This window comes from Xenopus laevis, chromosome 2L (assembly GCF_017654675.1).
Source record: "Xenopus laevis strain J_2021 chromosome 2L, Xenopus_laevis_v10.1, whole genome shotgun sequence".
NCBI lineage: Eukaryota > Metazoa > Chordata > Amphibia > Anura > Pipidae > Xenopus > Xenopus laevis.
In genome coordinates this window covers 79,855,620-79,870,854 of record NC_054373.1, presented here as the reverse complement: position 1 = coordinate 79,870,854, position 15,235 = coordinate 79,855,620, and the positions used below count along the sequence as shown (strand labels likewise).

At 41.9% G+C, this 15,235-nt stretch overlaps 1 protein-coding gene across 2 annotated transcripts in view; it reads right to left on the bottom strand.

Annotated features, from left to right (window-relative positions):
- The window catches only part of wwc3.L (WWC family member 3 L homeolog), a 133,771-nt gene that overhangs the window by 31,378 nt on the left and 87,158 nt on the right, over positions 1-15,235 (bottom strand). For both annotated transcript variants that reach the window (XM_041582087.1, XM_041582088.1), the window contains exons 7-8: positions 3,532-3,681; positions 1,649-1,722 (exon numbers count right to left, since the gene is read on the bottom strand). In XM_041582087.1, the coding sequence (XP_041438021.1) occupies positions 1,649-1,722; positions 3,532-3,681 (224 nt within the window). The remainder of the gene's footprint in view (positions 1-1,648; positions 1,723-3,531; positions 3,682-15,235) is intronic.

The following is a 15,235-nucleotide window of genomic DNA, read 5'->3' as shown; positions in this document are numbered from 1 at the left end:
TGAGTTAAGATAGTGAGCATGGGCCGCCTAATGCCCCAAAAAGGAAAGTAGTGGGGATAGTGCCCTGATGGATTTCCACAGAAGAGGGACCCAAGAGGAAAGGGTTTAGGTCAGTAGTAAGGTTTGATGGGCTTTGGGCCAGTGGTCTGCCAGAAGAAAAAGCCTGGTCAGAATAGTAAAGGGCAGGAGTGCCCATACGTTACTAATGTCAGGTCTACTTTTAGTGATGTTTTCCCATTATGATCTACATCCATAATAGCATTGTTAGCATTCTGAATTACTTAAATATTATATTGATTCATGGGAAAAGTTATATTGCTATATTTAAGAATTTAATAATGTATTATTATATTATTATGATATTATGATAAATATCTAAATGAAAAGCACGAAACAGGAGGGTGATTTAGACAAGCTGTTTGTTGACTTGAGATCTACTGATCACCAACTAAAGGTCTATGGGTAGATCCCGATCTGCCTTATGGGCACCCCTGATAAAGGTGCACCTCAGGGAGTGCCGGATTACTGAGCCAGTGTAAGGGCCCGAAGGCTCTGTTAGGACCAAGGCGGAAACACCAGTCCAACATAGTTCAAGGTATCTGATAAGGGTGAAGAAGAAGAGCAGTCAAGTCCAGGCAAATGGGTCAATGCAGGCACAGGAATCCGTAATAGCAAGGAATAAGACGCACCCAGGAACACACAAAGTAGAACTTATTATTGGGCAAGGTCTGCAATGTTCTGGGATATTTTATAGGCCTATTTGACGCCAAACGGGTGTGATGATGTCATGATGCTGGCCTCACAACGCTGTGTCCATTCTGACTTGCTGGCGTCATGATGCTGTGTCCGTTTGACGCACTGATGTCATAACGTGCCACGTGGGATCCCTGGGAGCCGCCATCTTGGAGAAGAGGAGCGGAGTGGCCAAGTGGGGAACAGAGATTCACGGCGACTGGAGACAGGTGTCAGTACCCGACATAGCCATCCCCCAAGTATCAATCCTCTGGATAAAGGGTTAAACTTAAACAAGCCTGTGTGAATATTTATGCAAGTCTGAATGTATATTCCTGTGTAGAGTTTGATGCATGTGGTTATGGTGAAGAGGGGTGATGTAATAAAGCTTCAGGTTATCTGTTTGTTTGGAGTTTGGGTCCTATTTGGTTTCCTATACAGACACTGGATGGTCGCAGGCCCTATTGGCAATTTCTCTTACAGTCACATGACATTAGCTCAAAAGTTCAAAATTCCTAGGCAAACTCTTACAGTATTAATAGCAAGGTCTTATCATTAGTGTAGGTACTGGTACATTTACACTCATTTGACTGCAGTAGGGATAAAGTCTATTCCCATATTTATATAACTCTGCTGCTGTACCCAGACAGTCCACCCAAATGACACATAAATAAATATAAAAAAAATATTACAACAATTCAGGAAAAGTTGTGCAATTACATAACCTGCATGTTGGCACTAATGTGCTAACCACCTCTTGCTCAATCTAACATGATGATTTCCTTTTTTCTGCACTGCACTGCAGCCTAGGCCCTATGTTTGAATCCCAGTGTCTCAGTAAGCACCTGTTAATGCAGGCAACACATACCTAGAGTGAGAATAAAATATTTTTACAATATTTCGAGGCATTACCAACCTTTTTTTGGCCTCCTCATACTGCCAGTTAAGCCTGACTCTATCCGCCAATCTCGATTTATCATCGAGGCCAAACTGAATAAAGAACAAAAACATAAAGAAAACCAATTTCAATTAAAACAGCAGCTAGCTAAATAAATCATTCATAAACCACTTGAAATATACACATTTAATTATTTTCCTATGTGATCATTAATGTTCTATGGCACTAAAATAGTTAACCAAGTAGAGCTGGCTGCAAATACATGAGTTATTGTTTGTAAATGTGGAAAGCCTCAATCTAAAATAATAGTTTCCCCTACAGGAATCTTGCTTTAAGTGAAAGTTACAAAAATTTCATTCATCTTAGGCAGACCATTATTTAGCAGGAGGTTAAAAAAACACTTGAAAGAAATGATTCAGTGTCAGTGTCACCCAAGAACAGCTCTGCTAAACCTAAGCTCTTTAGGCTATGGCCACACAAGCAGCCTTTGTCAAATAATAAGACTTTATAAAGTGGGGCTTTCTCTTTTAAGCCTACACAATAGTACTGTATTCAGATATGGTGGAGAGCAGGTTAAATTAACTTTTAGTATGTCATAGAATGGCTAATTCTAAGCAACTTTACAATTGGCCTTCATTTTGTCTTTGTTTTAGTTTTTTAATTATTTGCCTTTTCTTCTAACGCTGTCCAGCTTTCAAATGGAGGCCATAGACCCCATTTAAAAACAAATGTTTTGTTACACATTTGTTGTTATTGCTACTTTTTACTACTCATCTTTCCTATTGATATTCCAGTCTCTTGTTCAAATCAATGCATGGTTACTGGGGTCATTTGGACCAAACCAAAGCAGAGGAGATTTGTTCCTACTGCAGCATTCCATATTCAACAGATGATGGAGGTCTGCTGTAAAATTAAATATTCATCCTCTGCTTCCCACGCTTATTACTATTACCTTATTGTTTAAGAATCATAAGACAGTGGTAACACTTCTGAAGCACAAAACTGGAGACAATAGTAAGCACAGAGGCTTTTCTACAGGAATATCAAAAGAAATGTAATAGTAAGCAAATCTGCAATATAGATTAATTAGTTTCAAAGGTTTTAGAGTTATTTGTAGATATAATTGTTATTAAAAACAGTTTCTCAAGAAGGGTTATTCTCAATGATGCAAAAAATGTTATATAAATGCACCCTTTAATGTTATTATATGACAACCTCTATTGAGATTACCAAAACTGAAGGATGTACTCAAAGTGATTTGATTTCAGTCTTAACTACTGGAGTTGTACAGGTATGGGACCTGTTATCCAAAACGCTTGGGACCTGGGGTTTTCTGGATAACAGATCTTTCTGTAATTTGGATCTTCATACCTTGCGTATGAAGAAAATCACATAAACATTAAATAAACCCAATAGGCTGGTTTTCTTTCCAATAAGGATTAATTATATCTTTGTTGGGATCAAGTACAAGGTAGTGTTTTATTACTACAGAGATAAAGGAATTGTTTTTTAAAATTTTGATTCAATTAACAAAATAATGTATCCTATAAAAGAGCATATTAACCACATCCTTTCTCTTTATAGCTATTGCTGACCAGTGATTATTTGATTATTTTAGTATAGTCAATTTACAAGTCCTGGTTACTTTGAGGCACATAACTCTACTATAAAAGTGCATGACAATTCTAAACATTCTCATTTTGTGTCTGCTGATGAGTGTTGTTATAATAAAAATATCATCACTGCAGGTATATAATCCAGGTCTCAGTCATGGATTGCAGGGATGACATTACCATCGGTACAAGATAATTCCTGGCATAGTAATGGAATTATTGCCTGGCTGAAGTTTATTTGTTTGCTTTGAACAAATCACAACTAAGAAATGACAGACCATACAGTACCTCTCCAATGTTGTCAGTTTGCGAGCAGGCATCACAGTATTGCTGAGGTAAACAGGAGTCAGTCAGGGAGCCTGAATTGTTCTGAATGTTGTGTAGAGAGTCTGATATACAACAGCTGTTTCTGAATCCATCAGTCAACTTTGCTAGGCTCTGGTTGGAAACACATACAAGCTTCTTAGTTCATGTACGGTATTTAAAAAGAGAAACCATTGTGCAGCAATATAATAAATGAAATAATATGGCACACAGTGACACTAAATATTAATTGTGAGGGCACGCTGATCACTTCTCAAATCAGTTTGGACTAAAATGAATATGTTGTCTTGACAATGGGACTCCTTAATTGACCCTTCGCCTTCAGCTATCCCATTGAACCCCTTAGTTACACACAGTAATGAAACACAAGGAGCCAGAAATGGTGAAAATGGCCACAGCATTAATTCACATTTTATTAAATAAATAGGACCTTGCCAACCTCACCCCAAGGCAATAGTCAAAGCCAGAATACCATAAGGGGTCGCTACTATGCTCTGTCGCTCCTAACTTGAGATCAGCACTATGTCATTATATCCACCACTGAGTATTAGGCTGCCTCTACCTACAGAGAGGATGGCCCCAAACTCTGCTACGAACAGGAGCTGCAGCTCTCTGGCAAGGTCCTACCGTTGCTGTGACAAATAAGAACTTTATCATATATCCACTGTTTTCATGCAGAGGAAGGCAAAAAACCCAGCCTGAAGCCAATGCCAATTATGCCTCAAGAGGAAAAAAATTCCTTCCTGACCCTATGGCGATTGACTGGGTCTCAAGGGAGGTGGTTCAATGGGGTACTATGTGTGGTAGGGTATGTTTCCCCTTTGTAGTTGCAACTACTTCACTTGAAGGGTTACCTGCTGCATATGCAGAATTCGCTGATGTCTTCTCTAAAAAGGCAGCAGAAACCTTACCCCCACACCGGCAGTATGACTGCCCAATAGATCTGGTCCCTGGGTCAACTCTTCCTCGTGGTAGAACCTATCCTCTTTCATTGCCCGAAGCCCAGGCAATGAAAGAGTATATAAAAGAGAACCTAGAAAGGGGTTTCATCAGACCTTCTAGTTCCCCTGCGGGGGCGGGCTTCTTTTTCGTTTGGAAAAAAGATGGTGGTCTTCGCCCCTGTTTTGATTATAGGGGGCTCAATAAGATTACCATAAAAAATCGCTATCCTCTCCCTCTAATTTCTGAACTTTTCGATCAAGTTAAAAATGCAAAAGTCTTTACCAAGCTTGATCTTAGGGGGGCTTATAACTTGATTCGAATCAGGGAGGGGGATGAGTGGAAAACAGCGTTCAACACCAGGGATGGCCACTACGAGTATTTGGTAATGCCATTCGGTCGTTGTAACGCCCCCGCAGTGTTCCAGGAATTTGTCAATGACATCTTTCGGGACCTGCTGGGGATATTCGTAGTGGTCTATCTTGATGATATTCTTATTTTCTCTTCTAATCTGGTTGAACACAGGAATCATGTTTGTGAGGTCTTACGTAGACTAAGAGAAAATAATCTGTATGCAAAACTTGAGAAGTGTACTTTTGAAGTTACCTCTGTTCAATTTTTGGGTTTTAACATTTCTAACAGGGGTCTTGAGATGGATCCAGGGAAGGTGAGAGCAGTCCTGGAGTGGACCCAACCCCTTTCTTTACGAGCAACCCAAAGATTCCTTGGTTTTGCAAATTATTACCGCCAATTCATCAAGAATTTTTCCCTGGTAGTTGCCCCAATCACTAACTTGACCAAAAAGGGTGCTGACCCTAGTATTTGGCCCCCAGAAGCAGTTCGAGCTTTTGAACGCCTCAAACAAGAGTTCAGTTCTGCCCCTATTTTGCAGCATCCAGATACTGCTTTTACATTCATTGTGGAGGTAGATGCCTCTGAAGTGGGTGCTGGGGCAGTCCTTTCCCAAAGGCACCCGATTACCAACAAGTTACATCCCTGCGCCTTTTTCTCTAGGAAGTTTTCGCCTACAGAGGCAAACTATGATATTTGGAACAGGGAATTGTTGGCTATCAAGTGGGCCTTTGAGGAATGGCGGCATCTACTTGAAGGTGCTAAACATATGGTAACCGTATATACAGACCATAAAAACCTGCTTTACATAGAATCGGCCACACGGCTAAACCCTAGGCAAGCTAGATGGGCATTGTTCTTCACCAGGTTTAATTTTTCTTTAACATATAGGCCTGGATCTAAAAACACCAAAGCTGATGCACTCTCTAGGAGTTTTGAATCTACCTCCTCTGACTCTAGTGAGTGCATCCCCATCATTCCTAGGGAGTTGATTGTAGCCGCATTGGATTCTGACCTCTCCACCTTGTTGTCCCTGTCCAATCTTCTGCTCCAGCAGATGAATGTTTGTGCCTGAGGAGCTGAGGGAACAAGTTCTTGAAGAGGTTCATAACTCCAAAATGGCTGGGCATCCTGGCTTTGCCAAAACTATTTCTTTGTTAGCCCGTCATGTGTGGTGGCCTTCTTTTAAACAGGATGCTAAGGTTTTAGTAAATTCTTGTCCAATTTGTCAAAGGTCAAAAACCTCTCGTCAAGTGTCACAAGGTTTGTTAAATCCGTTACCAATCCCTGAGAGGCCATGGTCCCATCTTTTGATGGATTTCATTGTAGATCTGCCTCCCTCTCAGGGTAAAACTGTAATTTGGGTGGTGGTGGATAGGTTTAGTAAAATGAGCCATTTTGTTTCCCTTCCACACCTCCCTTCTGCCAAAACCTTAGCCGATCTGTTTATCTCTCATATTTTCAGGTTACATGGGTTTCCTGTTAACATTGTGTCTGACAGAGGTGTTCAGTTTGTCTCGAAGTTTTGGAGAGCTTTCTGCTCTTTAGTTGGTATTGATTTATCCTTCTCAACTGCTTACAATCCCCAAACCAACGGACAAACTGAAAGAGTGAATCAATCCCTGGAGCTATATCTCAGGTGTTATGTATCTGATAACCAGTCCTCTTGGGCGGAATTGTTGCCCAGAGTTTGCCTACAATAATGCCACTCACTCCTCTTCTGGGGAGTCTCCTTTCTTTATTGTAAATGGGCTACATCCAAAAGCATTTTCTTTTTCTGGTTTAGATTCCTCTGTACCCTCTGCTAATTCCTCAGTCAATCACTTTTCTATAGTTTGGTCCCAAGTTCATCATTCTCTTTCTGCAGCTTCCTCTGCTCAAAAGAAAGCTGCAGATAGATCTCGTAGAGAGGCTCCTCAATACAAGGTGGGAGATTCTGTTTGGCTATCTACCAAAAATATTAAGTTGAAGGTCCCCTCTCTCAAACTGGGGCCCAGGTTTATTGGTCCATACCCAATAACTGAAATAATCAATTCCTCTTCTGTTCGTCTCCAATTACCTGCAGAGTTTAAAATATCTAATTCTTTTCATGTTTCTCTTCTAAAACCAGCCACTCAAGTCCGTCATATTCCTGTTCCTCCCCCAGTGTTAGTCGAAGGTCAGCCTGAATTTGAGATCCAGGAGTTCCTTGATTCTCGTCTGGTACGGGGTAATCTCCAGTATCTTATTAAGTGGAAGGGCTATGGCTCTGAGGAGAACTCCTGGGTCTCAGTCGATGATATCAAAGCTGATCAACTCAGAAAGAAATTCCATAAAAAATTTCCTGGGAAGCCTGGGGGTCCAGTGGCCCCCCCTAGAGGTGGGGGTAATGTAATAAAATTACCTGGTGGTCTAGTGGTGTGGCGGCGTGGACGGCCGCCACGCCGCCGCGCTCCTGTTCCAGCCTCCAGCGCCGGCGCCATCTTGGTTCTCTAGGGCGCGCCTCTTAAAGGTACAGGCGCGCTGGCGCGATTACGTCAGCGTGCATCGGGCACGTTTTGGCGCTAAATTTGGAGGTATTTAAGGCCCATTCTTACTCCCAGCCGGTGCCCGTGATAGAATCTTGATTCTGGTGGTTCCTGAAGCCTTGTGCTGTCTGTTCCTGTGAAATTTGTATCTGTTATTCCGGTTTTGATCCCTGAATGTTCCTGACTATTCTGATATCCGAATCCTGACCTTTGCCTGCATCTCGACTACTCTTTCTGCCTGACCCCATCTGTTTGATGACCCGGTTTGACCCTTGCCTGCCTGACGATTCTTGATATCTGCCTGCCTCAACCCTGCCTGTCTGACGATTCTCTTGCCTGCTCCATTTGTACCGTGACCTTCGGCCCAAAAGACTATCTATGTGCTGTCCATCACAGGACTATTGTGTTAAGACATCTAGTGGTCATTTGCGTAACTGCAGTTTAGCTCCTCTCATAAGGAACCATGAAGTGTCTTACACTTGTTAATAAAGTTTGTTAATAAAGTTTCACCCTCAGGCTGCAGGAGCCATCTTACCTCTCAGGAGTGTTCTAGGAAGTTCATCTGTCTTCCCTCCATACATATATGCTTGTAAGTCTGCATATTATTTGTTAGATTTATTGTGCATTGCATCACTGTATGTTCAATGTCAGTATTAGCTGTTCTTTCTCTGAAATGTGTTTATAAATGCCACATGCAATTGCATATTGTAATTTCAGTCTATTTGATTGTATTGCAGTTTTACAAAATAAACAACTCCACATGGAAGTATATTCAGTTTTACCTAAAGAACACAACCTCCTTCTGTCGAGTTATGTTCGCTAGCTGTCAGCTAATCGTTAGTAGGACAGCATAGTAAAAAAGCATACGTATACGTAACAGGCGAAGATAAAGAGCTGCATTTGAATTCATACATCATGAATCCAGATAAGAGTATGGACATCTCGCAACAAACTTATGAGACCAGGTCCCACGTGTCTGGCTCCAGATATTCAGGACACTCCAGCAGATCGTCTGCAAGCTCTGCAGGCCTCAGAGCAAGAGCAAAAGCTGAAGCAGCACGCGCAGCGCTCTCATATGTCGAAAAAGAAGCCGATATGATCAGACAGAAAGCGGAGTTAGAGGCTAATATGCATATACTGCAGATTCAAAAGGCAGCAGTATCAGCATCGGCAGAGGCTGCAGTATACGAGACTGCTTTCGGCTTGGAAGGAGATCAGCTCCACGATGTTCCAGAAGTAGCAATTCATGATCCAGTACAGAGAACTCAGGAATATGTACAGAAACACACTTTGGACCAAGTCAAAACAGAGTATCCTTCTATTGAACCCATCTCCAGCACAGTTCCACAGTTCCATAACTCAACATATAAGCAGCCTGTTCCAGATACATCTGAGGCGCCCCCTGCTGCTCATGATGATTCAAAAAATGTTCCAGCTTCAAAGGTGCGCGTTCAAGAAAACATGGACTATGCTAATCCTCAGTATCCATCAAGTGACCCGGGTTATCATACGCCCTCTGTGAGAAATGTCCCCTTAGGATCATCAGAGTCAAATGATCTAGCGAAATACCTAATTCGTCGAGAATTAGTAAGCACAGGCCTCTTAACATTTGACGATCGTCCAGAGAACTATTGGGCATGGAAGACATCATTCCAAGGTATCACCAAAGATCTCAACCTCACAGCCAGAGAAGAGCTAGATTTGCTGACAAAGTGGCTTGGGCCAGATTCATCTCGGCAGGCTCAAAGAATCAGGTCGGTGCACGTTCATAACCCTTCAGCTGGGGTTAGGATGGTGTGGCAGAGACTAGAAGACTGTTACGGCAGCCCTGAAGTAATTGAAAATGCCCTAATGAAAAAACTGGACGATTTCCCTAAAATGTCTAACAAAGACAATCTAAAGTTGAGAGAACTTGGCGACATATTGTTGGAGGTGAATGCAGCTAAAACAGAAGGCTACTTACCAGGACTGGCATACCTAGATACAACTCGTGGGGTTAAATCGATCATTGAAAAGCTTCCATATAGTCTGCAAGATAAGTGGATTTCTCAAGGTTCTAGGTACAAAGAAGTTAATCACGTTCCCTTCCCACCATTCAGTTTCTTCACCAACTTTATTGTCAACCAAGCAAAAATCAGAAACGACCCAAGCTTCATATTCTCAACGTACAGCAACCAGATGCCAGCACACACAGAGAAGACAGGAGCTAAGTATGGTAACAGACCTTCCGTGTCGGTCAGAAGGACAGAGGTGTTAGCCACGGATTCAGCTGTGCAGATTACTAACTCTGAAAAGAAATCTTTGGACCCAGATAGTCCATGCCCGATCCATAGAAAACCTCACCCACTGTCAAAGTGCCGTGGATTCAGGAGCAAGCATATCGACGAACGTAAAGCTTATTTGAAAGAAAATAATATCTGCTTTAAATGTTGTGCATCCACCAAACATTTTGCTAAAGACTGCAAGGCCAATATAAAATGTAGTGAGTGCAAAAGTGACCAAGCATATCTCAGCACTGCACCCGGGCCCAGCTCCTTGGACATCAGAGACTATTGTAACCGTCAAAGAGCATGGCGGGGAGGACAATGAACCTATTTCATCCACAGTTGTATCCAAATGTACAGAGGTATGTGCAGAAGGGACAAGGCCCAGATCCTGCTCCAAGATTTGTTTAGTAACTGTATATCCCTCTAACAAACCTGACTGTTCTGTAAACATGTATGCAGTATTAGATGATCAAAGTAACCGTTCATTAGCTAAATCTGAATTCTTTACTGTGTTTAACATTAGTGGTGAAGCATTTTCCTACACTCTAAAAACGTGCTCAGGTACTATGGTGAAAACAGGGCGTAGGGTATCTAATTTTACTATTCAGTCTATAGACGGGAAATCACAGTTAGAACTTCCCACTCTCATCGAGTGTGACATGTTACCTGATGACAGGTCAGAAATACCAACACCTGAGATTACACAGCATTTTCCTCATTTGGAATCATTAGCAGACAAAATTCCTGCACTTGACCCTAATGCTCAAATCTCCTCTTGTTAGGAAGGGATATCCTGAGGGGTTCACAAAGTACGTGAACAAGTCAATGGACCCCATAACGCCCCCTATGCACAGCGTTTAGATTTGGGTTGGGTCAATAGTTGGAGAAGTATGTTTAGGAGGAACTCATCCATCAATGGTGTGGAACTCATTCAAGACAAATGTACTACCGTAGTGGACGCACTTCGCTATTCAGCCCATGCTCTAGCTTTATGCAAATAAAAGAAAACTTTAATGCTTGCAAACGGCCCTTTCAACCCCCCGCTCTATGCTATGTGAAAACGGCAACTCACAGCATGGACAGTTTAGACCATAATGTGTTTGTTACAACTGCCAAATGATGAAAAACCTGCTACGTCAATTGAAGATAACATGTTCCTTGACATAGTTGAAAAAGAGATGTTTATCGATGAAACGAATCATTGGGTAGCACCCCTACCATTTCGTTCACCACGTCTTAGATTGCCAAACCAATAAGAGAGCAAGCTCAGAAGAGACTTCTTGCTTTGCAGCATTCATTCAGAAAAAAACCTGAAATGAAAGAGCATTTTGTTAACTTTTATGCGAAAGATCTTTAGCCAGGACCAAGCAGAGCCCGCTCCAGCCGTTGCAACCAGATGAGGAAAGTTGGTACTTACCCATCTTCGGTGTCTATTCACCTCAAAAACCAGGGCAGATCAGAGTGGTTTTTGATTCAAGTTCTCAGTATCAAGGTATCTCACTGAATGACGTACTTCTTAGCGGACCTGATTTGAATAATACATTGTTGGGTGTACTCATGGCGCTTCCGCAAAGAACAAGTTGCAGTGACTACTGATGTACAGCAAGATGTTTTATTGTTTCATGTTAGGGAAGACCACCGCAACTACCTGAGGTTCCTTTGGTACCAAGACAATGACCTAAGCCAGGAAATTTCCAGAGTTCAGAATGAAAGTACATGTCTTTGGGAATAGTCCTTCTCCAGCCATAGCCACTTACGGACTCAGACAAATAGCGAAGCGTGGAGAAAGTGAATATGGCAAAGACGTAAAACAAGTTTATCTTAAGAAATTTCTATGTAGATGACGGACTTATTTCTGTGCCTACTGAAGCTGAAGCAATCAGTCTCTTGCAGAGGGCCAGAGACATGCTGCACGAATCAAATCTCAAACTGCACAAGGTAGCATCAAATAGAAAGTGCGGTAATGGAAGCATTTCCTGCAGATGACAGGGGCTAAAGAGTTAAAAGACCTTGCTTCTAAGGTGTTGAATCCTTTGCCCCTTCAACCGAAGTCGTAGGAGTAAGTTGGAACCTACAGACTGACAGTTTCACCTTTCAAGTGTCCAGGGAAGTAAAGCCATTCACACGGAGAGGTATCTTTGGCCACAGTGAATAGTCTTTATGATCCACTTGGTTTTGCGACTCCGATCACTGTACAAGGTAAAGCTTTAGTTAGAGAGCTTTCAGTAGATCAATGTGATTGGGATACCCCACTCTCTCCAGACAAAGAGAGACTCAATGGAGAACGTGGACAGAAGATTTGATTCATCTTGAAGGTTTCAGCATTCCCAGACCCTATGTGCCAGTGTCATTTACAGCTACAAGGCGAAAGGAGGTATGTGTTTTTTCTGACGCTTCTACTATGGCAATAGCAGCTGTAGCATATCTCAAGGTTACAGACAGCGATGGTCAATGTCAATGTTGGCTTTATTATGGGAAAATCCAAACTAGCTCCTAAACCAGCCCATACAGTGCCACGTTTAGAGCTATGTGCGGCAGTTTTGTCAGTTGAGTTAGCAGAACAGATTGTTGAAGAAATGGACTTTGAACCTGACGCAGTTGAATATTATACTGACAGTAAAATTTGTAACTAGGTTATATTCATAATACTTCCAGAAGATTTTATGTTGTATGTTTCAAACAGAATCAATCGCATCAGAAAATCCACTAGTCCAGATCAGTGGCATTATGTTACCGACTATTCAAAATCCAGCAGATCACGGGACTAGACCAATTCAAGCAACCCACTTGAAACATACTAACTGGTTTTCAGGTCCAGATTTCTTGTATTATTCAGTCACAAGTCATCAACCTGAAGCCAATACGTTTGACCCTCTGTAGAACCTGGTTCTGACTGTGAGATCAGACCCGAAGTGACAGCCTTAGCAACTGAGGTACATGAACGTCAGTTAGACTCACGTAGATTTCTCAGATTTTTCCAAAGGTTGGGAAAATCTCTTGTGAGAGGTATAACTACACTTATTCAATCAGCAAGTCATTTTCTGCAACAAACAGAAAGATTCATGTAAGGGCTGGCATTGCTGTAGAAAGTTATGCCATCCCTTAGATTACTTGCAAGCAGAGACTGTCATTGTCAAATGTGTCCAACAAGAGGTTTTTCAGAAGAGATTAAGTCTTTGTCAAGACGAAGAAAGTCACAGATCAAAGCCTGATCAAATGTCTGAATCCTATAATTGACAAAGAGGGACTACTCAGAGTAGGAGGGCGTTTGTCTAATTCAGACATGGCCGAGAGTGAGAAACACCCCCTCATAATTCCAGCCAGCCATCATATAGCCACCCCCTTAGTCAAACATTACCATGAGAAGGTAGCACATCAAGGTCGTCATTTTACTGAGGGTGCATTACGTTCGGCAGGCCTATGGATCACAAGAGCTAGAAAACTAGTCTCCAGTATTGTTCATAAATGTGTTATCTGCAGGATGTTGAGAGGAAAGGTGCAGGAACAGAAAATGTCAGATCTCCCACCAGACAGGCTCGTTGTAGCCCCTCCATTCTCACATGTTGGGCTTGATGTCTTCGGGCCTTGGAACGTGATGTATCGCTATACTAGAGGACATTCTGCTCAGAGCAAAAGATGGGCTGTAATGTTTCACTTGTTTAAGTACCAGAGCAGTTCATTTAGAAGTGCTTGAATCCATGTCATCTTCAAGCTTTATTAATGCTTTAAGAAGATTTTTGTCTATCCGTGGACCAGTCAAGCAATTCCGATCAGATAATGGAACAAACTTTGTAGGAGCTTGCAAGGAACTGCAAATTAACTCAGAAGATTCTGAGATCCAAAATTACCTTTTTGAACAGAGATGCACTTGGACCTTCAATGCTCCTCACTCATCTCATATGGGAGGAGTGTGGGAGAGGATGATTGGCATAGCCAGACGTATTTAGACTCGATGTTGGCACAAGGCAAAAATGTTAGACTGTCACATGGAAGTGCTGATTACTTTGTTAGCTGAGGTTACGGCCATAAATGAATGCTAGACCATTAGTTAACATTTCAATGGACCCTGAGAAACCTGAAGTTCTTACACCAGGAATGCTTTTGACTCAGAAAGCTTGTCCTATATCAGCACCACCTGGTGAGTTCACTTTGAAAGATCTTTACAAGTGTCAGTGGAAGCAAGTTCAGAACCTTGGCTGATACTTTCTGGAAACGTTGGAAGCAAGAGTATTTGTCATCACTTCAAACAACAAGGAAGTGGAAAGAGGAGAAACCAAATGTTCAAGAAGGACATGTTGTCTGTTGAAAGACCCTCAAGCTAAACGCAATGAATGGCCAATGGGTCTTATTGTAAAAGCCATTCCCAGATGGTGATGGGAAAGTTCGCAAAGTTGGAGGTTAAAGTCATTAACCACGGAGCTTGCTAAAGTATATCTCCGACCTGTTTCAGATTTGATTGTCCTTTTTCATAGTAAAAAGTTATCGGATTGAATTTACAGTAATTCTTAGGTATATTATAGTGGCATATATTACGCCAGGCGGGGAGTGTGCTGTCCATCACAGGACTATTGTGTTAAGACATCTAGTGGTCATTTGCGTAACTGCAGTTTAGCTCCTCTCATAAGGAACCATGAAGTGTCTTACACTTGTTAATAAAGTTTGTTAATAAAGTTTCACCCTCAGGCTGCAGGAGCCATCTTACCTCTCAGGAGTGTTCTAGGAAGTTCATCTGTCTTCCCTCCATACATATATGCTTGTAAGTCTGCATATTATTTGTTAGATTTATTGTGCATTGCATCACTGTATGTTCAATGTCAGTATTAGCTGTTCTTTCTCTGAAATGTGTTTATAAATGCCACATGCAATTGCATATTGTAATTTCAGTCTATTTGATTGTATTGCAGTTTTACAAAATAAACAACTCCACATGGAAGTATATTCAGTTTTACCTAAAGAACACAACCTCCTTCTGTCGCAGTTATGTTCGCTAGCTGTCAGCTAATCGTTAGTAGGACAGCATAATCTACCTGCCGTGCCCCTCTGCTAGCCAGAACATCTCGCCTTAGACCCCTCGTTAGTCCAGGTGGCACCCAAGTAAGCTGAGGGCTCCTCTTGAAGCCCAACGGTGGTCACACTACTGGTGAAGCCGAGCCGAGACCAGGGTACTTGGCACCTGTTCTGGTATTGGGTGCCGGCCGTGACAATCCTCTTTTGGTGTAATGTGTAAAGGAGGGGACAGATGTGGCAAGAAAGGAAACTTCAGGTAGGAATCTGAGAAAGAAACTTATGTGGTTTGAAGTAAAAATAAGAGTGTTTAATGGACAGAAAAAAAATTTAAAAAAAACTCAGAAAATAAAAGTCTGAATTAATTCTGAGCAAACATGGGGGAGGGGAACAGGATGGACACACATGAGTGTGTAAAAGGAATGCTTTTGACTCAGAAAGCTTGTCCTATATCAGCACCACCTGGTGAGTTCACTTTGAAAGATCTTTACAAGTGTCAGTGGAAGCAAGTTCAGAACCTTGCTGATACTTTCTGGAAACGTTGGAAGCAAGAGTATTTGTCATCACTTCAAACAACAAGGAAGTGGAAAGAGGAGAAAC